The sequence below is a fragment of the Sciurus vulgaris genome (genome assembly GCF_902686455.1).
Source record: "Sciurus vulgaris genome assembly, chromosome: 15".
Lineage (NCBI taxonomy): Eukaryota > Metazoa > Chordata > Mammalia > Rodentia > Sciuridae > Sciurus > Sciurus vulgaris.
In genome coordinates this window covers 6672874-6699332 of record NC_136476.1, presented here as the reverse complement: position 1 = coordinate 6699332, position 26459 = coordinate 6672874, and the positions used below count along the sequence as shown (strand labels likewise).

Here is a 26459-nt window from a genome sequence, read left to right as displayed (position 1 = left end):
AAGAGGTATTAGAACGCCCACTCCCTTCCTGTCCTTTGCTTCCTGTCCAGAATGAAGTGAGCAGCTTTACTCCTCCACACACTCCCATCATAATGTGCTGTCTTGCCACAGGCCCAAAGCAACAAGGTCAACCCAACATGAACTAAGACCTCTGAAACTGTCAGCCAAAATGAACTCTTCCTCCTCTTAAGTAGATTATCTCAGGTATTTTGTTATATTAACAGAAAGCTGACTAACTCAAACAGAAATTGGTGAAGACTGTGAGAAGGGAAGGTAGGGGTCAGGGTTGTAACTCACTGGCAGAGCACTTGCCTAGCAAGTATGAGGCCCTGGGTTCAAATCCATAGCAACACAAAAATAAATAAATGAATTAATTAAAAAAATAAATAAGAAGGGAAGGTGCTCCCAGTAGAAGAGGCATTTGGTCAACACAAAGTTCAAAAAAAGACAGGACATGAGGCTAGAAAAGCAGGCTGGGGCCATATCACCAGTGGGTCTTGGGAACATTACATGTAATGTCACTTAAAGTCAACAATGGAACATCTCTGAGCAAAAAATGGATCTAAAACAGGTGCACTGGGGTACCCCTGTAGTCTCAGCTACTTGGGAAGCTAAGATGGGAAGATCACTTCAGCTTGAGAGCTCACTGGGTCCAGGCTGGACTTCACTGCAAGATCATATCTCTGATAACACAGGATAGGATAAGATAAGATAAAAAGAAATCCTATCAGGTATGTGCTTTCTTTTCTTAAACCCAGTAGGTTCTCTATCATTGAGCTATATCCCTGGTCCTATTTTTTAATTTTCTACTTTGAGACAGGGTCTCAAATGGCCTAGGCTGGGCTGGGGAGATAGCTCAGTTGGTAGAGTGCTTGCCTTGCAAGCACAAGGCCCTGGGTTCGATCCCCAGCACTGCAAAAAAAAAAAAAAAAAATTGCCTAGGCTGGCCTGGAAGTTGTGATCCTCCTGCCTCAATCTTCTAAGTCACTAGGATTACTAGAGTACGACACCATATCTGACTTCTGATAAGTGCTTTCTAAAAACAATAAACTGACAGTGATTTGATTAGGGTAAGAAGAGAACACAAAACTCATCCAGGCTCTGGTTGACAAAAGTGAGTATGAGAGAACTATAGGTCTTAAAGAGTAAGACTGGGTTAAAAATATGGGAATTAAGTAAAGACCTAAGGCTTGGTCCTGGATGTCAGAGAGAAGGGGATGATGCCTTAATAAAGAGCAGTTAGGAGACACTGGTGTGAGTATGACGGATGGACAACAACCAAGTGGGCTTGGAAGCTCTACTGAGCCACTGTGGAACGTTGGGATACAAGTCGTCCTGCCCTGTTGCACTCTGATAAAAAGCAAGGTGAGGCCAGAGGGCCTTTGCATCTGCTGGTGCCTCCACCAGAGGTTCACTCCCTGCCCCTAGTGGGTTTGTGGAGCTCTGGACACAATTCTGCAGAGAATCCTTCCCAGTGGGACCAGCCCCTCTATCCCCTGCCTTACATTTCCATACGACAGTGTCCCTCTGCCATTGAGTTCTTACAACCACTACAGCTCTACAGTAGTTTTTGAGATTATCTGGTTAATGTTATCACCCTGAATATGCCACTTTGACATTGTTCTCTGACCTGAAGGAAGTGAAAAAAGGGAGATAAAGGAAAGACCTTCCAACACCCCCTTTCTGGAGAAAAATGGGTTCCTGCAAGGCACAGTAGTGGACATCGGTGCACTTGCTATTTGTGAGGTTGAGGCAGGAGAATTCCAAGTTCAAGGCCAATCTCAGCAACTTGGTAATATCCTGTCTCAAAATAAAAAAATAAAAAGGGATGCGGATGTAGCTCAGTGGTAAAGCACTCCTGGGTTCAACCCCCAGTAGCAAAAAAATTAAAAGATTAAAAAACAAGTCCTAAAACTTCCCATAAGTCCCTTATTGCCAGAGTCAGGGAATCAGCATAGAAGTGGACCTGTACAAACAAACCTACCAACATACCTCTCACCTTCCATTAGTTTTCCCAGTGTCTGTCTTAGTCACCACCCCTTAACTTACTACCTCCAGTCCAATTCCCTTTCTCTTATCACTGCTTCACAAATTGATCGCTCCTTTATAGAAAAGGTGTATGAGCTGCCTGTTTGGTTCCTTCTTGACATCTTTCTTTTCTTATAAGGATTCTCATGTACATGTAAAATTTTAATAAAACTTGTGTGCTTTTTTGCCATTAACCTGTCTTCTATGATTTTCATTCCTATATCCGTTAGAAACTCTAAGAAGGCAGAGAAGAAATGTTTCTTTCCCTACACACCATTCCTAGACTCTGAGCTCCTACAGGGTCCCCTCTCTCTGTCTAAATGAAATCTGTAGAAGCATGGATGGGAGGGAGGTGACAGTCTAGATTTCAGTGAGCAGATGATGCAGGAACTTGAAATCACATCCCACATGACAGGGTTGAAGCAAAGGGCCAAACCAGCCAGAAGAGAAGCCTTGTGGTGAAACAGACGTCTCCAAATGTCTGAAGAACTGTCACAACTCAGGAGGCAGCAGGATTCAAAGTTCAAGGCTAGGAGAATTTCAAGTTCAAGGTCAGCCTCAAAGCTGAAGGTGGAAGAACACTCCTGAGTTCAATTCTCAAAAAGAGGAGGTCAGATTAGCAGTCCACATGAGGTCACAGGGTACGAAAAACAAACACAGATGGGTCAATGTTCTAGGGACACCTATTCTGCTCAAGGGCAAGAAGTTTTCACAGAGCCACAGAAAGTACATGGCTTTGGACAGCAGTGGATCCCTGTTCCCTGGGTGCACACAGTCAGAGGCACATGGGTCAGAGGCATGCCTCACTTGGTAAAGCCATCACAGACCTGAACTACAGATGCACATGCATACTAATGAGACTTAAGGTCCCCCTTGCCCCAACGGAACTCTGTCAGCTTTAATACTCTTGGGAGGCACTCATCCATCTGCATATGAATCCCACAAGCTCTAGCTGTGCATGACATGCGGCCCCTGTCCAGGGTCTCCCAGATCCATTCTTTCCTTCACGTGCTTTAGTTTCATGAATGTGCCTCACCCCAAGGAAGGCTTCCCCATCCTGACTTTGGTCACTTCTAGACAACTGTTTATCACCTACTGCTCTGCCTCCACAGCACTAATCATAAGTTTAACTACAGTATTTGCTTCTCTTTAAGTGACTACATCAACAAGACCCCAAAGGTGAGAGAGCATGCCCGGGGTCTGCACCAAGCCTGACCCTGAGGTCATATACAGAGTCCATGAACAACCATCATGTCTTCCAGCCGCCTTACTCAAACATCCGATGAACTGGAATTTCCCAGGGAATTATTTACATAACCTTTAACACCTTGTTCACCCCACCCCACCCTGGACATATTAGTTTGTCCTCATTTCTCTTAAATAGACCATACTCAATGTATGTTCTGCAAATATTAGCCACTGCCTGAGCACTGGATGAGCACGGTCGTTAAGGACAAGCATCTAGAGACCTTTATACAGCAACCTGACAGGCACTTATAACTGTTGACACAACTTGGATTTTGTGGCTTTCTCCCTTGTTTATTCTTATTGTATGTTTCAAAACTATCAATCTTTGATATGCTGGGAAAATTCTAGGCTGTCACTATAAATGGTTTGAGAAATACTGTGAGGCAACATTACTTTACTAGATGATTAAAAACACCAAGTTCTCCCATACTAATTAATGGATTAATATTGGCAAAAAGACTATACAGCCCAGATCCTGGCAATGGGGATATTCACTTATCCCTCTGCTATTAATTAATTCTGTCTTCCTCACCGAGTATGGCTCACCTCAAACATCAAAGAGAATCTTTAAAAATACATTGACTGGGAGAGAACAGGAGCAATACAGATCTAGAGACCAAAAGTCACTTTGACCAAGTCGAGAAAAGCAACCTTATAAAGGAGTCTCACCACACTGCTACTGTGTCCCTGTCCTTGTCCCTAGGCATTCCCAAGAAAACACACACCATTGCAGTTGACCCATGTTCCCCCGGAAGAGATCTACCAGCTCGGTAGGCATTCGGCATTCGGCAACACTGCCCCCATCCCACCCACCTTGCCCTCCCTGGGCCTCTGGGCCATCTTAAATTCTCAAACTTTCTGCTAATTTCTAGCATAGACAAAGCCTTGTTTCCTCTTGAATCAAATCACTGTCAAATTGGTATGACGCAGGAAAAGGTGAGCGAGGGTAACTACTTTCCTAAAAAGCAGGCGAGAGGCTAAGGAATTCGATTTTTCCCCAGGTTGGTGGTTTCTTTGAAACGAGGATCCAATCGAAATCACACAGTGATGAGTAGGTGGCTGGGGTTTTCATTTTCACGCAAGTGAAAGCAGACATACGGTGACACAGGGTGTGATCCAGACAAACCCTTGGCCTTCCATGGTACCTCTTATTTGGAAAGGCAACATTTCAAAAGGTCATCTGCCTTTTTATCATAAGAAAAGGCAGTATAAATTTGCTGGAATTAAATACAGACCCCCCCCCCCCTCCCATTATTTCAACTCTGTTTTGTATAAAACCCGAGAATTTCAGGAGTTCTTTCAAGTCGTGCCTCAAATAATTAAGATCATGGAAAGCAAGGGATTTTTTTTTAAAAAAAGTGATCCAGGAAGAATAGCAAAATTTTTCCAAATTCTGAATGTTTTTGTGCGCTTTAAGCTCTCTCTCGCTTCCCCAGAAAGCCACTTTGCTTTTTATAACTGTAGGTCTCAGAGTTAAGCACTCATCAGAACTGTAATTGGGGGAAAACACACCAAAAAACCCCAAAAAACTGTAATTGGGGGTTAATCTGGGATGTTGGCATCCCACAGGACCTACCCTTCAAATACCTCAGTTCCACCAAAATAAGGAAAAGGAGGCACTGAGCTGGGTACAGAGATGACACACTTCAAATCTCTGAGGTTAAGAGTTCGTGACAACTTACCACCCACGGCCCAGGGGCACAGTGCCAGTGAAAATCCAGCAGCTACCCTCCAACCAAGCGGCAAAGCGAAGAGCTTTCTGAAGGAAGGGTCAAGCAAGCAGGGCCAACCACCTCCAGCTCAATCCTCCCACCTCACCCTTGTCTCCAACAGCTTCCCTCCAGAAATAACTAAGTGTATGAGCTCACCCACAGGGAGAAGACAGAGGCATGACACCTACAAGTTGCCTATTTATAGAAAGTGTTAACACTCCTGGGCAAAGACACCAGAAGTCTCCTTGGAAACACCCCGGCCTGTACTCCCTCTGGAATCCCAATCTGCTGACACTGCGGCTGCTAAACAAACCAAAACCAAGGCACAGAGGTACTTACGGTTTTCCCCCAGGGATTCCTGCCAGGTTTGGAGGGATGGTAGGGACTCTCATGTGGGGAGGAGGATCAAAACCAACCTGCAAATAAAAATAAGGCATGGCAGACTCAGTTTATGCAAGGTAGGCACTTTCTGAACGCTGACTTTCCATTAGAAACTCGTGTATCCCCAAAGCAATACAAGTGGGAGCAATAAGAGGGCTTGCATTTTTTTTTTTTTTTAAAGTATAATGCAATTAAATAACATAACCATCTCTAGATACCTCGAGAGACACTTCCTTTTGGAAGGTGGAACAGGGATATGATCTACTTGTGCACGAGAACCAGCTTCCCATGGTAAATCTCTCCCATAGACTTGATCCTTCCCTGATCAGGTGCCAAGAGAGCAATGTTGGTGCTTTGAGCCAGAGAGTCCTTTTCCTTGTTGGAGGCTGTCCTGGCCATTGTGGGGTGACCTCTACATTCAAGTGGCAACAGCATCCCCCCAGTTTTCATCATCAAAATGTCTCCAGGGAGCAAATCCCCTTACTTATATACCACTCATCTAAGTTCATGCATGGATTCCCTACTTCTGTGCACCTGAATGACAGCATCTAGTCTCTTTGCTGCCCATTTTTGAACTCTTGCCCTCCACTGCACACCCATTCCTACAAGCACAACAGAAGGAAAAAATAATGAGCTTTAAAATCTCCCTGAATTATATGTTATTTTCAAGAGGGGAAAGGAGAGAAAGGTATGTGACAGTATTTTAAAACAGTCAATGGAAAAATCTTAGAGCTTCTGTTTGATACCGAATATTCTACTCCCTTTCCTGTTGCAATCAGTGACAACAGTCAATTTTACTCTTCAAATGCAGCTGTTTATCTTCTCAGCCCAAAACTGGGTCATGTGCACAGTGGCAGAAGGTAGGACAAGAAGACAACAGACAGTCTGGCCTCGCAGGTTCACGATCTGTCTTTCTTTCTACTTGTCATACACGAATCACTTGTAATACGGGAGCCATGCTATTGGGTGTAAAGAATATATAGACACAGAAAGAGAACGCTCTAACTTCCCAAATGTCTGCCCCCCTGCATAAGGTTTCGATGGGGGGGGGGGGAGGAGAGTAAAAAAAAAAAGAAAAGAAAAGAAAAGAAAAACTTAAGAAATGAATGACAAGGCTTCTGTGAACCACTAGTCATTTCATCGCCTTTAAATTAAAAAAAAAAAAAAGATCTACTTTGGTGGGAGAAAACCAGATGTCCCCCGGACCACTGAAGGAGCTCTAAACACTGCCTTTTTTCATGGACAAAAACAGTAAAACAAAAAGCATTTGGGCCTCACTTAATGAACCAGCACGCTGATGAAGGCTGACAAGAGGAGGCCAAGGGTGCAGGGGGAACACTAAGGTCTTTGTGTGAGAGGTGTGTGGGGCCGGCTGCTCCTGCCCCCATAGCCTGGGGAGGCCTGCGTGCCCCTGGGACTGACAGCACTCACTGAAGCATGTGGCTTTTCCCACCCAAGCAAAGCCCACCAGCAGTGGCCTACCATTGGGGACCGCCCGTAGGCCACCACGGCGGCCGCAGCGGCAGCGCTCATCTGGGGAGACATGCTGTGTAAACTGGCGTAAGCAGCGCTGGGGCTGGTCAGCTCGCCGTTCATGCCGGCATGGGGGACCATCCCAAAGGGAGCAGGGTACGGGCCGGGCACTGCCAGGGGTGTCCTCAAACCGGCGGCTGAAAGGAAACACAAGCCGCATGTCACTCGACTGTCCGCTCCAGTCAAGCCTGACCAGCAATTCCAGAGTCATCTGTTAGTGTCATTTGTCACGGGGAGGGAGGAAAAGAGGCTTCCCGGGCAGCAGGGAGATCACCTCCAATTTATACACTGGATCCAATCCTCCCCAGAGCTAAATTCATCTCCAGGACAGGAAGGACCCCAGCAGAAGCAAAACCCACAGATTTTCTCATTGGTATATATGGCAGCACTGGGAAACCGGGGGAATTAATCAGCATCATCGTACCCAATTCAGAGAGCAAACCAAGGCACAGACACTGTTTACCTGACTTAATCTCAAAAGAAGACTTTCTTGATAAAATCCAAGATTTCTCCTTCAGTCCGAACTTTCCATTCCCTGGTACCAATTCCAAATGAAAACCAAATCCTAGATTTACGTAAACCAAAGCATGGATTTAGGAGGAATATTCTGGTGCTTGCTTTCCTTTGGACTCAGGTTGTTATTTTTTTCCTTGCCCAGAGAGGAAAGTTATGAGTTTACTCATGGGCTAGAGACTCAGTGGAACCCTCCTGATTTCTAGAGATTCCTGGGGGATGTACTAACAGAAAATCAGCCAACCACAGTCAGCAAGAAGCTCGCTCTGGCCTTGAAACTGGCCGTTTCGGTCAATATTAGCGAAGTCAGACACACAGGATAGTTTGGTCAGGAGCTTATGTTCAGAATAATTATCAGAAACTTGACTGAAGTCCCTAGGATTTGGATAATTCGGAAATAAAAGAAAAGCTGAATGTAGACAGTTGGAGACCAAATAGGGTGCAGCTGCTGAGACCCAAGGACAAACATCTGCTTCTTACCGTCCCTGTTTCAGAGACAGGAAGGAGGGTGGCGGCAAGGGCATTTTGTATGCATAGGGAAATCGCGTCACTAGATTAACAGACAATTTACTGAGCTGGGAGAGGGAGGAACAAAACGCAGCATAATAAGAGGCGATGCTCTACCCGCTTGGTTGACGAGGGGCTCCATGGCTGGAGGCTTGCCCAGGCCTGGACGGAGTCCTGGAGTGGCACTGGTGCCTGGCGTTGGCATGTCGCTCCGAGGCGTCGGCGTACTGGATTTCAGAACAGGCGTGCTGGCTTTTTCATGCTGGTATCATTAAACAAATTAAATGAGTATTATTTTTAATCCAAGCCATATTACACAATTTATCACAACAGCAGCTGGGACACTGGGCACCTTCTAGCTACTCCCTCAGCCAATTTTCATAAATCCACACAATGTTGACAGCATTAACTTGTGAGCGAGAAATGTTGACCTTTCCTCTTCCTGCCAGAATTAAAACTCGAGCTAGAGACAGAGAACATGATCACACTTCTTCCTCCACAGATTTTATTTTGAAAAGAATTTTCCATCGGGCTTGTGGACTCGGGCTGTGTGCCAAGTCAGAATAATGACCACCCAGAGAATAACTCCCAGTCACCTGGAAGCGTGGGCTCCAGCCATGGGAACGTCTGAGGGAAGTCCCTTTCTCTAATCTTGCCTTTAGGTAGCTGCAGATTTGAGACTAATGAGGAAAGACAGTGGGACCATCGATTTCATGAGAAGCAAACCAGCATTTCAGAATGAGCTTTGCCTATAAAGAACACCTCTGGGGTTAAGTGTGGGGACCCACCTGCCTCGCTACCATGTGGACCCACCAGTGCACACGGGCGACTTAACACAAGCCAGCTGTCAGCACCGCAGGAGACAAGACAACAACAGGGTGGCAGGGCAGTGTCTTTTGCCTCTCAACCTCCCTCGTCCCCATGGCAAAGAGCATGGGCCAGCTCTCTCTGTCATGTACTTGGTGGGCTGTGTGGCATGGCAAGTTCATCAGGCTTTCCTCCCCATGAGTGACATGGGGTAACAACTGGGGGACTATATAAGGAATAACCAGGGTGGTAAGGGACCATCATGTGTGAAGAGATGACAAACTTTATGAAGTTTGTTGAATGAATGCACAACCACATGAATGGGCTTTGATGCACTCCAAAGCCATCAGTTTTCTCTAGGCCCCCTCCAGAACCTCCTTGTGTACATCACTGTTCCGATGAGCTCTCTAATATCAGGGCATGCTCCTACCAGGCCCCAACGTGATGAGACAGTCTACCAGGTAAGTGGAGAGCTTAACAAAGTCAAGACTTCCTAGGAGGTTTGAACTATGTGCCAACTGATAAATGTTATAGAGTCGTGTCACAAACACATTCCTTGTGTAAGAAGGCAATGATATGAAGCTTGTACACCCTACCTAACCACGATTTGTAAGAGACCACTGCAGAAGAAAAAGTAAACACACTGACTGGGTAAAAATGAGAGAAGGAGTTTTGCTTTTTAACACTTAAAAGTACAATGCAGCTGGCCATGGTGGCGTAGGCCTGTAATCCCAGCAGCTCAGGAGGCTGAGGCAGAAGAATCACAAGTTGGAGGCCAGCCTCAGCAACTTAGCATGGCCTTAAGCAAGTTAGTGAGACCCTGTCTCAAAAGAAAAAAAATAAAAAGGGTTGGGGATGTGGCTCAGTGGTTGAGAGTCCCTGGGTTCAATCCCTGGTACCAAAACAACAACAAGTACAACCCTCAAAAGCAAAACCCTCACATCTCAAATTCTTCAGTGTCCTGTGGTCCACAAAGAAAAATGCACTGCCAAATAGGCTATCAGTTCTCTTTACATACCAAGCTCATTTCTTTGGATTTCAAAGAAGTAGAACTTCCCGAGGAGGCAGTGGAAGCTGGGCTACTGGAAGCATCTTTCTTCAGCAGGCGGTTTTTGTCGATTCCATTTTCCCGGGGTGAATGGGCAGGACTTGCTCGTGGAGAAGAAGGGTCCTCAACAAGTATAATCAAAAGTTTTCATGTTTTAGCTTACAGCAGACAAACTTTTCCACACTAATTCTCTAATTACAAGAGAATATTGGAAGTCCTTTAGATGGGGGCAGGGGGCGTGACATGCCGAATGATGTTACAACAAATGAACAAGAAGGGGTCTGCGGAATACCCAAGAACATTATCATAAAGAAAATTATCAAATCCCTCCTTGTGCCCAAGCACTTTCTCTAAAAGGCACTGAAAAGAAAGAGGAGACAGACACTCAACCCAGAAATCCAAAATGACTAGGGAAACAACTTTCTTTTAATGGTGCTAGATGTCAAACCCAGGGATTTGCAAATGCTGGGCCAATGCTGGAGCTATACCCTCAGCCCAGAATTTTTTTTTTTTTTTTTTAATAAAGGGAGTAACAGTTTGTATCAGTTAAGACTATTATTGCTCCATCCATCTACAATATTAGGTTCTTGATATACACAAATGCAAAATGGTCCTGTTTCATACATTTACAATTGGGTTTTTCTCACAACACTCTTCAAGTTATACTGAAGATAAACTTTGACAAAAGGAATGATTACCTCATTGGACACATCCACAACTAAGTTGTCATCGCTTTTGTCACCATCGCTGTCCTGGAAAAAAGAAATTTTACTGCTGTTTCATATAGGCTAAGAATGGGTTTGAACATTGTTAAATTTCTTTCATAGCTCTAGGTAGCAGACAAGTTAGAAAACTACTTGAAACATGCCTGTGGGCTCACTTCCAGATTGCCAGCCCTTCCTATTAATACCATCTTCCCTTTCTCATCTGTCCCAGAGCTATGCAACACTGCTCCCAGGAATTCTGCTGCAGTAGCAAACCAGCTCTCCAATCATAATTTGCTTATAGGAGAAAGCAAGTTGCAAAAACTGTGGCACACTGTAAAGGCATAATAAATGTTTGCAATAAATACCTAGATCTTTTCTGTAATCTGAAATCCCTCTCATAATCTGATATCTGCATACCCTTACATCAGCATTCTTTTCCCATTTGATTTTCAAATTAAGTACACAATTTCACATCATTACCTTTATACGTCTCACCTTGAAGGCAGATGGCCAGCCAATCTGGTGCTCGTTGACAATTCATATTACAAAGACAAATTTACTTAACCCATTTTTCCACGGGGTTACTAGTTACAGCAGAAAACAAAAAAAGATCCAGTTTCATGTCAAGAATAAACCTCTTCAGCAATCAACTTTTTAGAGATATGAAAGGAGTACAGACGGCAGTGTTTGGAGGGTATTGCCATTCTGCAGTAGGATTCTTATTGACGCCTCAAAAGACCCGTAAAATTTGCTAATCAAAAGAAATTCTGAGATTGCACTGAGTGTGTAAGAGATTCAAAAAAGCTGCTCAGTTAAAGGACATGATCCCTGCTCCGTCAAAGTTTGGGGCAGGCTGTAAAAGTCTTTTTTTTTTTTTTAAATCAAAAATCCTTATGTCCTTTAGTTCAGAGAAATACAATAAGCATATGGAAAAATTAGGACCTCTCAATGGGTCCAAATTCTTAAAAAGAAGTAAATCTCTAATTTAGGATCCAAACTTTTCTGCTGTCACTGTCATTAAGATTATACAAAGAGTACTTGAGAAATGTTAATATATACAGGTACAAACATTAGCCACAATGGCCTTCTGTGGGCCCACAGTCCATGCTAGTCCTCAACTCTAAATTCAGATCTTAAATGTTTTTCCCAACCATACCCAGAACTGCACGTAGGAGACCCTATTCACTTTCTTCAGTAGTGTGTTACAAGATATACTTTAGTCATTGTTATGAGGGCACCATGCAATTCACCAGTAACAACATAAAATTACAACCAATAAGGAAGCCAGGGTAATCTAAAATAACAGTCTATTCAAAGAAATATTTTCATAAAAAAAGAGAAAAACTAATAATAAGGAAAATTTGTTTTCTCTCAGGAAAGCCCACAGAGAAGCACAACCATTCTACAGTGTTAAATGTGTGGCAAAAGAATATACACTAAAAGGGTTTCCCTTTTAGAAAAATTATAAAAAGAACTGTGCTGTATATAGGTAAATTGGCAAAAAGTAGCAGACAATTTTTTTTTTTTTTGGGTGCTGGGGATCTAAACAATTCTTAACACATTATTCTTTTTAACGTTTAAGAAAATTTTTATTTTTCTAATTGACACATAATAATTATATATGCTTATGGGGGTACATGTGTAATAATTCAGTACATACATACACTGTGTAATGATCAAATTAGGATATTCTGGTACCTGCTGTCTCACCTCCCTCTATTCCAACACCTTCCTGCCCCCTCTAATGGAACTCTGAAATTAGCTTTTCAGTTTTCTGTAATTTAAATCTTACCTTTCTATTGGACCTTTCTGCAAATATAAACCTTCATAGTACAGTATACTTTTGTCAGAAGTTTTTCCCTAAATTCTCCAACATGATCTCCAGACATCATTTCCAACCACCTATCCAGCCAAATACACCTAGTACAAGCCATGCTGCCAAGCTAGAGATTCTAGGTCACTCACTGCTAAATAACTTATTATACACATGAGCCTACTAGAGAACAAATAAGAATTGCGTATCAGCAAATTCTACAGTTTCTGCATGCCATGGACCTCCTACTTGCTTATTAACAATTAATTTAACAAAGGGAAATGCATACATGGGACATTTGAGCAACAGATAAGGGGAGAAGGTATGTATTATAAAGCTTGTGGGGGCTGGGGTTGTAGCTCGGTGGTAGAACATTTGCCCGGCATGTGTGAGGCACTGGTTCAATTCTCAGCACCACATAAAAATAAATAAATAAAATAAAGGTTTGCTAACAACTAAAAAAAAATTAAAAAAAAAAAACGAGCTTGGGTTGGGGTGGGGGGAACCAATGACTGGTTCTTAGGATATTATTACACCATAGTACAAAATGGACTGACTCGAGAAACTGTGGAAAAACACCCAATCCTGGGTAGGACCCAATCTAGGAATTCTGATTAAGAGCACAAATTTTGGAGTCAGACTGCCTTGAGGCTCTGCTACAGGCCAGGACCTCTGACAAACCACTTTTAAGGTCCCGGCCACAGTTTCTATATCTATGAAATGGAGATGATGGTACCGAACTTATTGGGTTACAGTACACTCAAATGAAATAATCTATGTAATGGCACAAGGCACCTGGAAATAACTTGATTTGATGCTCAAGAAATGTTACCTAATGGCATAAGCAAGCCTGCAGGAGATGAAGGCCAGTGTTTAAACTTCTACACAGGCTGTACAAGTGGACATTTGTTCCTTCAAGGATAACAGGAAGTGGCCCAATTCAGCATCCTACTCTCATGTTGTTCTTGAGAACTCACTGGTGGAGACACACAGGGCAAGTCCAAGCTAAATGATGGCAACAATGATCAAGACTCCGAGGCCAGAGCTAAGAGCCACGTGGCCTGACTTGCTCTCCTCTGAATGTGGCTTCAGTGGATCTGTGTCAATCAGGTGAGTGATCTCATCTGCAGGGTGTAAACTAAATGCCTCTGATGTTTAATCTGTTTTTACTAAGGACTTAAATCACCCACTGCAGAAGACCATAAGCTCTACCTTAAATCTAACATGAGCCTGGATATCTTAACTGAAGGGTATTTTGGCCAACATTTTTTTTTTTTTTTTGGTACTGGGGATTGAATCTAGGTGCTAACCACTGAAACACAACCCCAGCCCTTTTTTATTTTTTATTATTTTGAGACGGGTTTTTGCTAAGTTGCTGAGGCTGGCTTTGAACTTGCAATCTTTCTACCTCAGGCTCCTGAGCTGCTGAGATTACAGGCATGCAACACTGCGCCCAGCTCCAAATTTTTCACTCTATTTGTGTACAAGGGGCTACCAAATTTGCAAGGTCTAAGACAAAATGAAAATGCAGAGCCCTCATTCAAAAACTGAGATTTCAAAGATGGTGGGGTAAGGCCCTTCTAGAAGCAGGGCCCAGTGCAGCTACATGGTCCATGAAGTCACATCTAAATTTTCAAAATCCCTCTTAAGAGTAACTAAGGCAGATCACTTCTTGGCCTTTTGGCAAAGATTAAGTGAAGAGTTACTAAGGCGAAACGTTTAAAATGTAAAATTAAGTCCAAGAGAAACACAATTTACAGCCCTAAAGAAAAAGAATATCTTATGATATAAGAGTTTACTTTGAGCTGGGGATATAGCTCAGTTGGTAGAGTGCCTGCCTTGCAAGCACAAGGCCTTGGGTTCAATTCCAGCACTGCAAAAAAAAAAAAAAAAAAAAAAAAAAAAAGAGTTTACCTCTTTTTAATGTTTTCTTTTCTGTGTGTGCAAGTGACAGAAACCAGGGCCTGGCACATGCAAGGCAAGCCCTAACACCACTGAGCTACATACATTCCCAGTCCTTTTTTCCATTTCTTCACCTTTTATTGTGAGACAGAATTTCGCTAAGTTGTCCAGGCTGGTCCCAAACTTGTAAGGCTTCTACCTCAGTCTCCCGAGAGGCTTAGATAAAAGGCATGTGCCCTCACGCCCAGCTCTGAATGTGGAACTATAATGGAAATCTTAGATTACACTTGGATGCTCACTTAGAAAGTGAGCAGTAAGCAAACAAATGACATTCAAAGTCCTTCATTTACTCACATAGTGGCTAGAATCCTTATCATCCACCTTTCGTTTTTTGATGTCGTTAGAAAATTCAGGCCCATTTCTTCGTTTATCTGTACCTCTTAGACTGTCTGGGACCAAGAGGGAATTACTCTACAAGACAAAAAAAAAAAAAATAGAGAGAGAGATTAATCAAAGACTCCTTTGCAGGTCTCTCTGTACACATGAAAACCCATCCTAGAAGTGGGAACTGTTTTAGGAAGGTGATATCTACACCTTTTATTCCATTTAAGTCATCTGTCTGCAGACTTTGATGGCAAACATTTAAAGCTTTCCACACTTAAAAGGACTCTGTCTCTGCTATCAAACCTTACAAATCCTGGTGAATCCTTTAGGCCCTGCTCACTCTAAATGTACTCCTGTTCTATCTGGTGTTGGAGAAATTGGGAGCTTGCTATTTGTACGTGAATGAGTGTTTATTCTGTCCCACTGCAACTTCCTAGTGAAGAATATGAAGGACTGATGAGTGAATCTTCAGACTGCTCCCAGGCATATTCTGTAACTCCTAAGAGTCACTATGTACCACTCTAAACAGACATAAAGGAAACAGGTGGGATTAACAGCATGGTTTCCTAAAAGGCAAATCACATTTTCCATGGCAACGATGAAGGAACTTTTGAATTCTTTTAATTTATTGTTGAAAATAAGATTTGGTGTTGCTCGCCAGTAGCACTGAAACTTAAGTCCCACAGGGGAAGAAATCTCAGCCAGTAAGGCTTCAATAGCAAGACCAGCTCCCACACACAAAGCAGGAACAAGGACTAATCTTTTCCACCAGCCACACAGGATACTTTCATTGGCATATGCTGAGTGCGAACTGTTGACCCAAAGAAAACAGGCATTTGAGATATTTTGGGGTCACATGACATGATCTGACATCCCTTCAATTCCCATCTCCCCTCAGGCTAAGGCATGAGAACATGTTACAATGAGTTCTTTTAAGTGCAGGATTAGCATATGCAAGGAGGCAATTTGTTCAGCGATGTGTTACTGCCCTGAACAACTGTGAATGAGCTGTGCAAAAACCTCCCTTCACAAAGCCCAGATAACCTTGATTTCTGAAAGATGTTTTAAGAACTAAAAGCAGGTGTCCAGGGCCAACAGACAATTATGTTACCTTTCTGTTACAATTTAAAATAGAGAAGGGCAGGGGAAATCTTTACCTTGGACCACATCTAATGTGACAGTATATAGCAGGAGCAAAAATTTTATGGTACATCTTTTGAAGGCCATGAGTTTTTGATCCCCACCAGCCAGAGGTAATCAATCAGCCAGGTGGCTGGTTCTCAAATCTCCCCGGGGAAAAACCTGGACCCCACCATGGGAGTGCTCCCAGCTCAACCTCACACAGGAGGAAATCAAAACGGGGACCAGAAGGCAACGTGAGGCCTCTTGGCCCACTTCAGGGGCTGATTCTAAAGCGAGCTGAGCTCTTTTATTCGTGACTGTTGAAGCTACACAAATGCCAGGAGGCTCAGATAAAAGGAGGTAGAGGGAACTAGGCAATTCAATATGGAGAAGCTCAAAGTAATGGCTTTACCACAGGGGCTGGGGCTGAAAGGTGAGATGGCTGCATCCCTGAACTAATTACCTTCATAAATGTCTGCTAAAAACTAACCCCTCCAACCCTGCCTCTCAGCCTGACAAAGGATGCAGGAGAATTAACACAACTCCAGGAAGTACTGAAATACACCTGGTCCTGTTCTAGATTGTTTCAGCCCTAAAGTCTCCTCCAGCTCTGCATATGCAGAAGGGAAAGGCATATTTCACTCTACTTCACATCAGCCCAGGTACCCACAGAACATGGCAAAGAATCCAGGTCTGCTGCAATTTCAGTCTCCCTCCATGTGGCCACCTTTCCAGCCCTCCGTGTAATTAGCACCAGGCATCCAAACCACTCGCCATTCTGAGATGGTTTTTTAATGTCTTATTTTAAAAATCATGTCAAGTGGAATTGTGCATGTCAAAAGTAAAGTGCACCTCTGTTGGGAGCAACACAATTTGTTAGAAACAATAACATTTCTACAGCTGGCCCTTTAAGGCTGTCAGGCTTTGAGGCCTCTGCTTCTACAAGTTAGAAGTTATTACTGTAACTTCCGCTCGAGCAGCTTAAATGAAGTCTATAATCTGAATGGGTTTTGAAAAGCTCTGAAGTTCCTCTAAATTTGGACTGGGCTGGTAATTAGCATCCCTGCTTTATCTGAAAATTGGCCCCATTCACTGGGCAGACTTCAACAAGTTACGAAACAAGACATCTCTTCATACCTTTGATGCTGAGACTGACTCAAAACAGTGCAGCAAAGGGGGTGGGAGGAGCTGAAAAGGCCTGGGAGAGCCCTGAGACCCAGGGCATCCCTGGCTCCCACTGCTGCGCAGCAACACCCCACCAAAACCACGCCACGTCCTTGTACCTTTGTTTCCGGCAGCCCAGTTCTGTGTGTGACTGGCCAGCTCTCTGGTCCTGACACTGCTCTTGTGGTTGTTCTTGATATAAGCAAACAGTTTCAGCCTAATGAGCTGCGCTGGCAGCAACAGCAACCGCCTGGTTTCTTAACGACTGCCTAGGGGATCCTTATCTTTGTGGTTCCCTCGTTTGTTCTCCAGAAACCCAAAGTGACTTCGTGGGTATTGCTACACGTCTCAAGATACCCAAAATATTTTCCCCTCATGCACCATCTGCTACTTCTTCCTTACGGCTGAAGGGTGGAACAGAGTCATTTTGCCAGTCATAATGGTTACTCCTAGGAATCTCAAGAATTAAGAGACAATTCCTGATAGTGACTGAATATCCTTTTGCTTCTTCAAATTTTAGGAGTCTATGCTTATAGAATAACTATTGTACATTACTGAACAAACATTTAAGAGGAGACCAAATGCAAAAGAATGAAACTGAGGTTATTTTGCTTTAGGTTATTTAAAAAGTCACATACTCCAAAGATAATTAGACCCAAGCCAGGAAAAGAGACCAAAGCAAACTTTAAGAGAGATACTTTTCATCCCTCTCATTTTATGTGGAGTACTATGATGTCCAAGCCAGAGTGGTTTACCTAAAGCAGCTCTTCCTACACCTACAGAGTCCAATTATGTCAAAGTGCTACCCCTCCCAGACCTGCGATTTCTCAGCTCAGATTCTGTACACAGAATACTTACACCCAAGTAAAAATCACTCAAAATCCACACTGGAACTTTAAACTACTGTGTCTGACAATGTCTCATGTCTGCTTTCTATGATATTCCCTTCTAACCAACAGTTAACATACATAATCCCTTGATGTAACTGGTTCCGTGCTTATCACTTCAAAAATACAAACACATATTTAGAAAAAAATTGATATTTTACAACCTACTTTAAAAATGAACTGAACAGCCTGGTCAACACAGTGAGACTCTGACACTAACAGTAATAATTGTTTTAAATAAATAGTTCAGAATTCCTGCCTTTCCATTCATAAACCCTGCTGCTCACAACCTAAGCTATACCCTTACAAGTATCTCAGCAGAGCAACAGCAGTCCCAAAACACCCAGGACCAGCCCCACAGGCTGCCAATCCTCACATGTAACAGTTCTACAGACCTATTTGCCACCTCTGATGTCTCTTCCTAGGGTCCATATTTTGAAATATTTTAATCTACCCGATAGCATTCATCAAGTGAAATTCACTTTTCAAGTATTTATCTGCCAAATAAATATTTAATCGTGAATCAGACTTTTTTGATCAACCAGTGTTATCAACTGATTGACAGACTCTCATCCCAGCCAAGAAACTCAGTGTTTTATTTCACCTTGCAGCTGGTGAAATTTACATATCTGCCAGGACTTTCCAAACATTGTAAATACTGGGCAGCCTTCTATCACAAATGTCCCAAGCACTGGGATTTCCAGACTGTATATAAATTTCTTTGTTTTAAAATTTTGTTAAGAAATAAACAAAATCATCTTATTTACCTTGTGTTTTCTACAGGAACTCAAAATAGGAAATTATACAGCCTACAGAAGATATTATAAACCTGAGCAAATCAAGATCTGAAAACACAGTGTTTTCAAAACAAACTGAAATTCTAAAACCATAATGATGTTCTACACCTTATGGTTGCACACGCTTAAGGATGCAGAGCCAAGTAAAATGGTACAGGGAGAGAAGAATCTGACAAGCCTCAAAAAGGAATAAAGATCCTCCTAGAATGTTCAGTACTAGATAAAGAGGTCTGGCTTTCTCTCCATTTATTCATAGAAACTACACTTCAGATGATCAGATGCCAGTTAAGGTACAGGAAAGGAGGGCCCCACAGCAAGAAGGGACCTCTCCCTCTGAAGAAAACCAGTAATTCTTTTGAGAACATCAAATCCCAGAGAACATCTTCAGGGGCAACAGGTAAATCGTTTGGCATTATAGAAGCTTCCTAAGGGTCCACATCCACCTGACCTAGCAGAATGGCTACATGATACAGAGAGCTTGTCGGAAGAAAAGGTGGCAGATCTTCCCGTAACATGACCTGCATGCACTCTCTAGAGGAGACGAATCGGAGCACGAATTCCTAACCAATCCGTGGGAACCAAGACCTCCCCCTGCTGTAGTGGAATGGGTGCAAGTTAACTAGACAGTTGGCCAGTATGCAGAAGAAGCCAATATAGCCTATTAAATAAAACAAAAACCAAAGATCCCCATGCAATTATAAAATCATACCTCCGTATAAGAACTTACAAAGCAAGTAGAGGAGTCTACTGAACTTCAGAGAGTATCCAGTAGAATAAAAAGAAAATATCAAGATTTGGACTCTGAATCACCCTCATGTTGACCATTCTGGAAGTGGACGTACACACTTTATGTTCTGAACACTCAAGACTAATGTAGCAAAACCCTGGATGCTTCAACAGGGATAAAATCCAGTCTTTTATGGTCTTGTTCCAGGAATTTGGCTTTCTTTAGCAATCTAACAGTAATGACTGTTCTCATCTACTGAAACAAATCTGGAAAATAACTCCAGAAACTACGAAAGAAAGGTTTAATGAAATGTTACACTGTCAATGCTATAATGCTACCAAACACTAGTGACAGCAGCCTTCATGTATCTCGAGGACTCAGAACAACTCTTCTGCCAACAAGTTTTAAACCTTGAAACCACCAGCAGCAAATCTGAAAGGAAAACCCACTCAAGGATGCAGCAAAGCTAGATGGGTTTCCCTAATGTGAAAATAATGCACATTATTCAAATGGATTTCTTTAGCTGCCACACTGATTCCCCTTGGGAACTTTCTCTTCCCCGCAGGAAAAGTGTTTGTGTCAGAGGTACAGATTGGAAACTCGTGACACTTCATTTATCCTCAGTTACACTAAGACAGTGGGAACCTAATTTGCTAGCACACTCTACACTGACAATTAACTTCTCCGTGAACATTAAAACAATTAGGCAAAGGCGCACCCCACCACATCTGTGTGCCGGCTCCATCTACACCTGGTACCAATTAAGCCATCACCCTGTGCTGTACTTTTTGCTGCAGTACAATTGGTCACTCATGTATTTTTCCCTGACATTTCAACAAATACACTTTTAATCCATAAAACTAATGGGATCACCACTTGTCAACAACAAGTAGAAAGTAGAGGATTTTCCCACGTGGCAAGCACATCGTAGCTCAGAACCCTGGGCGGTGCAGTAGGTATGAAGGATGTGCATCTGTGCTTCCTAGCTCATATGCAAAACACGGGAAAGAACGGAGTGGCTGAACCCCCACCCAGGAACTCGCACTGTCAAATGCAGATGGGTGACACAGGAGGACTCTCGGAATGGAATGTGGGTGTTTCTGTGTTTCGCTAAGACGAAGTAGAAAGTCAGTGTATGCCAGGGGTGATCAGGCACATAAAGTCACATGATGTCTTTGCCATCTCCTTACCCCCATCGTAACCTTCTCCAGGTAAAGCAAAACAAAAGAACTTCAAAGGTTGCAGCAGACAATAAATACAATTACTTTAAAATAGTTTCTAAACCAGGAGTGCTGGGCTGCAAGCAGGGTGTGGTGGCACACCCCTGTAATCCCAGCAACTCAGGAGACTAAGGCAGGAGGATGGCAAGTTTGAAATCAGCCTCAGCAACTAAGTGAGGCCCTAAGCAATTTAGGAAGACCCTGTCTCAAAACAAAAATAAAAAGGCCAGGGATATAGATCAGAGGTTAAGCAATCCCTGGCACCATAAAAAAAAACCAAAACAAGACAAAAAACTCAAAAAACTGAGGTGTAAAAAATGAATTGGGAGGAAAGAAAAATGTTCTTTACCTGCCTTTAACAACAAAAAAAAAAAGAAGATCCCTTTTCTCTGTTAAATTGTTGTTTAATCTGGCTTCTTCAGTTATACTCAGACCCCAGCATCCACCTGGTGAGTGGCTGCCCTCACAGTAAACACACCTCCACCTGGTGCACACCACTCCCAACAACCAAGAGACCACCAAGCCTTTTCTTTCTTCAGAGATTTATCCTACTCTGAGCAATAATGCCAGTTCTCCCAAAGAGGGTCTGCATTTTAAGCACAGTTTCAAATCCCACCACAAGAGAAACCCACAGAGGCAACAGCTTAAGAACACTTAAGTGTTCTCTGCTATGCCTAAAAATTGACATTGTACGTGACTTATCTAAGTATTAGCTTTTATTTCCAAGCCATAGTTTGACATGCCTGGTCAAAATTAATCCATAAATGTTTGGGCAAAACAGTTCTTGCTAATCCCTGTTCAACTTTGACAAAGTTGGGTATTACATGAAAGTGATCAGTTAATGAGAAGCTGAGCTGTTTCAATATGCTGGCACAAAGAACCATCAGTAAGTGCCTCACTTACACATGGTACCTGATAAAATCTGCATTTTTTTTTTTTTTTTTTTTGGCATGCCACTGAGCCCTTTTAAATTTATTTTGACACTGGGTCTTCCTGACTTGCCTAGGTAGAGCTAGCAATTTACTGCACCCTGATACAAATTGTGTGTTGTTTTTGGTACCAAAGATTGAATGGTAGGGTGCTTTACCTCTGATTCTCATCCCAGCCTTTTTTATTTTTTACTTTGAGACAGAATCTCGCTAAGTTACCTATGGCCTCGCTAAGTTGCTGACACTAGCTCTGAACTTTCCATCCTCCTGCCTCAGCCTCCATTGAGCCACTGGTATTACAAGGAAGAAACCACAAGTAATTGCACTGAGTGCAACTGATAAAAGCACTTGATAAGCCTTGCTACTACTCTGCAAATGTGTGAGGACCACTCCTGAAGCACCTGCTCTGCTGGACAACCACTATGGTACTCACCATTTACAGAGGGAAGTCTTACTTATAAGAGCCAGAAACTCACCTGGACCTGCCTTCACCAAAATTCATCTTCTTTTTACCACCCTTCAATGCTGTTGTAGTTCAGAATTTTTCAGGAAAAAGACTCATGCTATTTTCTTTCTTTTCTTTTTTTTTTTAATTTGTTCTGTTTTATTCACTGCCATAACTCTGAAATCTAGAGCAGTTCCTGACATCTAACAGTTGCTCAATGAGTATTTGTAAAATGAAGAATGAAGTAGTAAGTCTTAATTTCTTTCTTGTCCTCTACAACATTTAATGTCATTCTAAGAAAAAATAAAGCTTTGGGTGGTCATGAACTTGGAGTCAGTCCGAGCTCTGTCAATTAGTTAGTAAAGAAGAGCTGGAGAAGAAAAAAATGAAACTATTTTGTTTGCCATGACTACCTTTAAGTTCAACATATGAACCCCTAATGCTTTGTGAAGTCAGTTATGGAGAGACAGCACAGTCCCTCAGACATGATCTAAATCTCAACCTGTATTATCTAAGTAACCATGTGACTAGAAACAGCCGTCTCCTTGAGCTGTCTCACTGATAAAATGATGGTGCTGTCTTCTGACTGATAAGGTAGGTAAATGGTACTCAAACTTTTCTGGATCAGGAACGCCTTTTGCAAATTTATGAGTTATGATCTGTTCCCAGAATTATACCCAAGATCACTGACCCACAACACTGCATGCCTCAGTTTGAGTCCATCCATGACCCTGCCTAATTGCACACATCCTATCTACCCTCCAGAGTCACCCCCAGACACCCCAGGGTACTCCCTGCTTTTTCAAATATTGGTCACATGAGTTAAGATTTCAGTGTTATTACATTCAAAGCCATTTGTCTGTGACATTAAAAGGGATGAATGCAAAATGGCAGCAAATATATGTATCACCTCAAACTGTGCTTGGCACACACTAAGTGCTCAGCAAGCATCTGTTAATAAATCCAAGTCTTTTAACACACATTCTGCTACATTCCTTACGAGCCACAACTCTGTTGTTTCTGTAGTTCCAAGTCTTTCAGGAAGATGTATTTAAATGACATTTCCTTCAATCACAATCTAATGCTATCTAACTTGAAATTAATTGAAATATCTAAAGTTTTTTTATTACTACTGTATACTACTGAAGAAATAATAGCCTTTCTTAAGGTTATTTCATGTATCTTTGCTCAGCAGCTGCACTCTCATAAGGAGGCTTATACATTTAAAAAAAAAAAAAAAAGAAGTTCAAAGAATTAGACAAGAGACAAATTTAAAACCAAGCAAAAAACACAGCAACACCACTAAAAAATCACTGGTTTTATCATATCCCCCATTCAGAAATAAGAATGTAAGTGTTCACATTTTCACTGCTATTACTTTCATTTTCTAGGTTCTATATGAAAACAGACTGCTTATATTAAGGCTCATTTGTTTCCTAAACATAAAAGCTTAAACTAGCAAACTGAGTAATTTTGTGTGTGTGTGTGTGTGTGTGTGTGTGTGTGTCTCTCTCTCTCTCTCTCTCTCACACACACACAGGTACACACAATCTACCAACCCATTTTAGGCTCACAGCTGAAAACCCATACACATCCACATTCCATCTAGATTTACCTAAGCCTCTGAATTTTTTGGCACTTGATTTAAGTATATTCAATATAGAAGAGAAAGGAAAAGGTAATAATAATGAGTCTTAGTCTTTTGAGGGCTGAGGTTTTCAGAGTTTGGTCCAAGGACCTTGAGTGTTACAGAGACCCTGGAATAATCTGCCTCTATGGTGGCAGATTTCCTTCCCAAACATCAACAACCCAACTGTATCATAACAAATCAAATACAGAAGCTGATCAGAAACTAAACTCTTTTAAGTCAGACACTAAAGACATTTGCAAACCTGTAAAAAAGAATGCCAATTTATTCTAATAAAAACGTGTTTTGGAAAATAGAGATTTCTCATTAATGTTATTTATACCAGTATAAAAAATTAGCTCTTACAGTGATTTTTAAATGTTTTTTTCTAACCCAGTAAAAACTAAAAAAAAAAAGTTCTTAGGAGCCTCGATTTTAATTCGAAGGCAGAAACAAAGATCTGAGACCACAAGCTTTGAAAAACATTGGTCCAAAGCAACTGTCCTTCACCTCTGTGGGCAAAAAAAAAAAAAAGAAAGAAAAAAGGCAGCAGTGCAATCAATTGACATTATCTGCCAAGTGAAATCAGACTTCATGATTCAAACCACTTTATTAAATAAGTACTTATTTTATACATATTTATATGTATTTTTGTATTTATATTTTAAGAACTAATAGTGCACATCTCATTATACATTGCTTCTCTTACTCTCAATTTTATACCAAGTTTAAAGAGTTCCTTAATTTTATATAACTGTAATGCAAAATACCCCTTTTGAGGACAGTCAAGAATTTAACTCCTCTTTATAGACTGAATTAAATGTTTAGGTTACTCCCCATTTCATATCACCAGCACCCAGGAGTTGTCTGCAGTAATTAGGCAGAGAACACAGTTACACAGACTTATTCTGAAAACGTTCATTGAAATGACCCCTAAAACTTGTCCAAAATTTGATATGATAAAGGATACAAGTCAATAACACATAAGTCACCATCTCATTTACATTATTGCACAGACTGGCTCATGTAACGACCCACTCCATTTTGATCGGAGAGTTCATTAACTGCTAACTTGAACATGTGCACTTAAAAACAATCCAGTCCCCTGAAATTCAAGAACTGATTTGTACTTCCCTCCACCCAATGAAGTAAACTCCCCCAATGAAGTAACCATTCATATACATTTTTTAGCCAAAAATACAAATAAGGTTATTGGACCCTGAAATATAGACACGCGCAGAGGTTGAGTCAGACCCATACCAGTCTCAGTGTGCAAACCTCAGTTCACAGCCCACAGCATTTCAGAGCCACGCTCCAGGCTGCACCTCTCCCTCAACTGTGAGGCCAACGTCAGATGATTTCTGCTGAAACTTCATAGTCTTGTCTTTCTGTATCTTTGTCACCTCTCCTTGGTTTTCTGAAAAAGGGCTTGTGGTGCATGCCAACACACCTCTTAAACTGCAGACACATCCCACATGCCTTAAACATAGTGAGTGCTCAATCAATATAGTCATTTGAGGTCAAAGAGTAATAATGGGGGTGGGGGTGGAGTTTAATAAGAAGGAAGTCTCAGAGCTAAAAGTAAGTTAAAAAAAAAAAAAAAAAAAAAGGTAAAAATATGCTGCACAGGCTTTTCCTACATATCTTCTGCCATGTGCTTTCTGACCCAGGCTTAGGTTTTCTGATTTGATATTCTACTGAATGAACCTGGCAGAAAATGATGATGATCTATATGAACACTGAAACAGCAAAACATATAAAGGTCGCTTCCATGAATCAAAGCAAGTTTACTGAAATTTGTAGTTTGTGCGTTGGGTATTTTATTTCCTAGCTATAATATTTTGTCCCTCTCCTTCCATTCCCCACATTCTCCACAGATAACTTGTAGTACAAGTTTTAAAAACAAGCCATCTCTGCCTTTAACCATGCCCCTCCTCTAAACACATCCTAATACGTGAAGCACAAAGATCCGTCTCAAAGAGAATTTTCAAAGTAACTACTACTGTAGACAGAGGAAGGAGGGGGAAACCCAAAAATTATCGAACTGGAAAAATTAATGTCTTCTGCCCAAACTCCTAACAAAAAAGTATCAGAACAGGGCTGAGAAGTACAGGTAGTGGTAAAGTGTTTGCTTGGCATGCTAAGGGCTCCGGATTCCATTCTCAGCATGAAAAGAAAAAGTCTCAGAATGATCCCAAAGTTCAGTATCCCATTTTTTACTGTGTTAAAAATGGTTAAAATAGGGCTGGGGATATAGCTCAGTTGGTAGAGTGCTTGCTGGGGTTCAAATCTCCAGCACCGCAAAAAAAAAAAAAAAAAGTTAAAATAGTGCTATGTTTAGAAAGAAGAGGTAAGGAGGCAAAATATGTAGCTATTCCAGGTGAAATGAGTCAAATTCTTATTATTTGAGCAATGCATTTTCAACACAGGTCTACCCACAGCTCCAAATGTGCATCACATGGGCTGGGGATATGGCTCAGTTAGTAGAGTGCTTGCCTCACAAGCACAAGGGCCTGGGTTCAAATCCCAGCACCGCAAAAATAAACAAGCAAATGTGCATCACATAAAATGGGTATGATTCACTCTGGTGAAAAGATGAACTCTGTAAGCACAAAACCCTATCCATTGAATTTCCTTGTTTGTAAGCATTTACTCAGAAGCTTAGTTCTGATATCTAAAATAGACTGGAACTTCAAGTTTGCACTCCGAGAACAATTATACAAAGAAAACTAGATATGGAAACCTAGCAACTAAGATGCATTTACAGAGGATAATGAATGGTTTAAGTAGAAGCAACACATCACTAACCAACTTCACATATGGAGGGTGACTTCTTGCCTGTAAAGCTGATTTAAGATAAAAATGAATACTCTTAAACTACATGAAACCAGGTCTCAGAATGCAATGTTATGTCTATTTTTAAAGTGGGTCCTGGACACATACAGATCAAAGTGTATT

At 41.8% G+C, this 26459-nt stretch overlaps 1 protein-coding gene across 10 annotated transcripts in view; it reads right to left on the bottom strand.

Annotated features, from left to right (window-relative positions):
* Positions 1–26459, bottom strand: part of TLE1 (TLE family member 1, transcriptional corepressor) — a 92752-nt gene that overhangs the window by 20074 nt on the left and 46219 nt on the right. For 6 of the 10 annotated variants that reach the window (XM_079112305.1, XM_079112308.1, XM_079112314.1 and 3 more), the window contains 7 exons: positions 14554–14670; positions 10476–10529; positions 9748–9900; positions 8040–8184; positions 7366–7467; positions 6852–7039; positions 5328–5404 (listed from right to left, as the gene is read on the bottom strand). In XM_079112305.1, the coding sequence (XP_078968431.1) occupies positions 5328–5404; positions 6852–7039; positions 7366–7467; positions 8040–8184; positions 9748–9900; positions 10476–10529; positions 14554–14670 (836 nt within the window). The remainder of the gene's footprint in view (positions 1–5327; positions 5405–6851; positions 7040–7365; positions 7468–8039; positions 8185–9747; positions 9901–10475; positions 10530–14553; positions 14671–26459) is intronic. The other 4 variants (XM_079112311.1, XM_079112312.1, XM_079112313.1 and 1 more) reach the window with 1 other exon arrangement.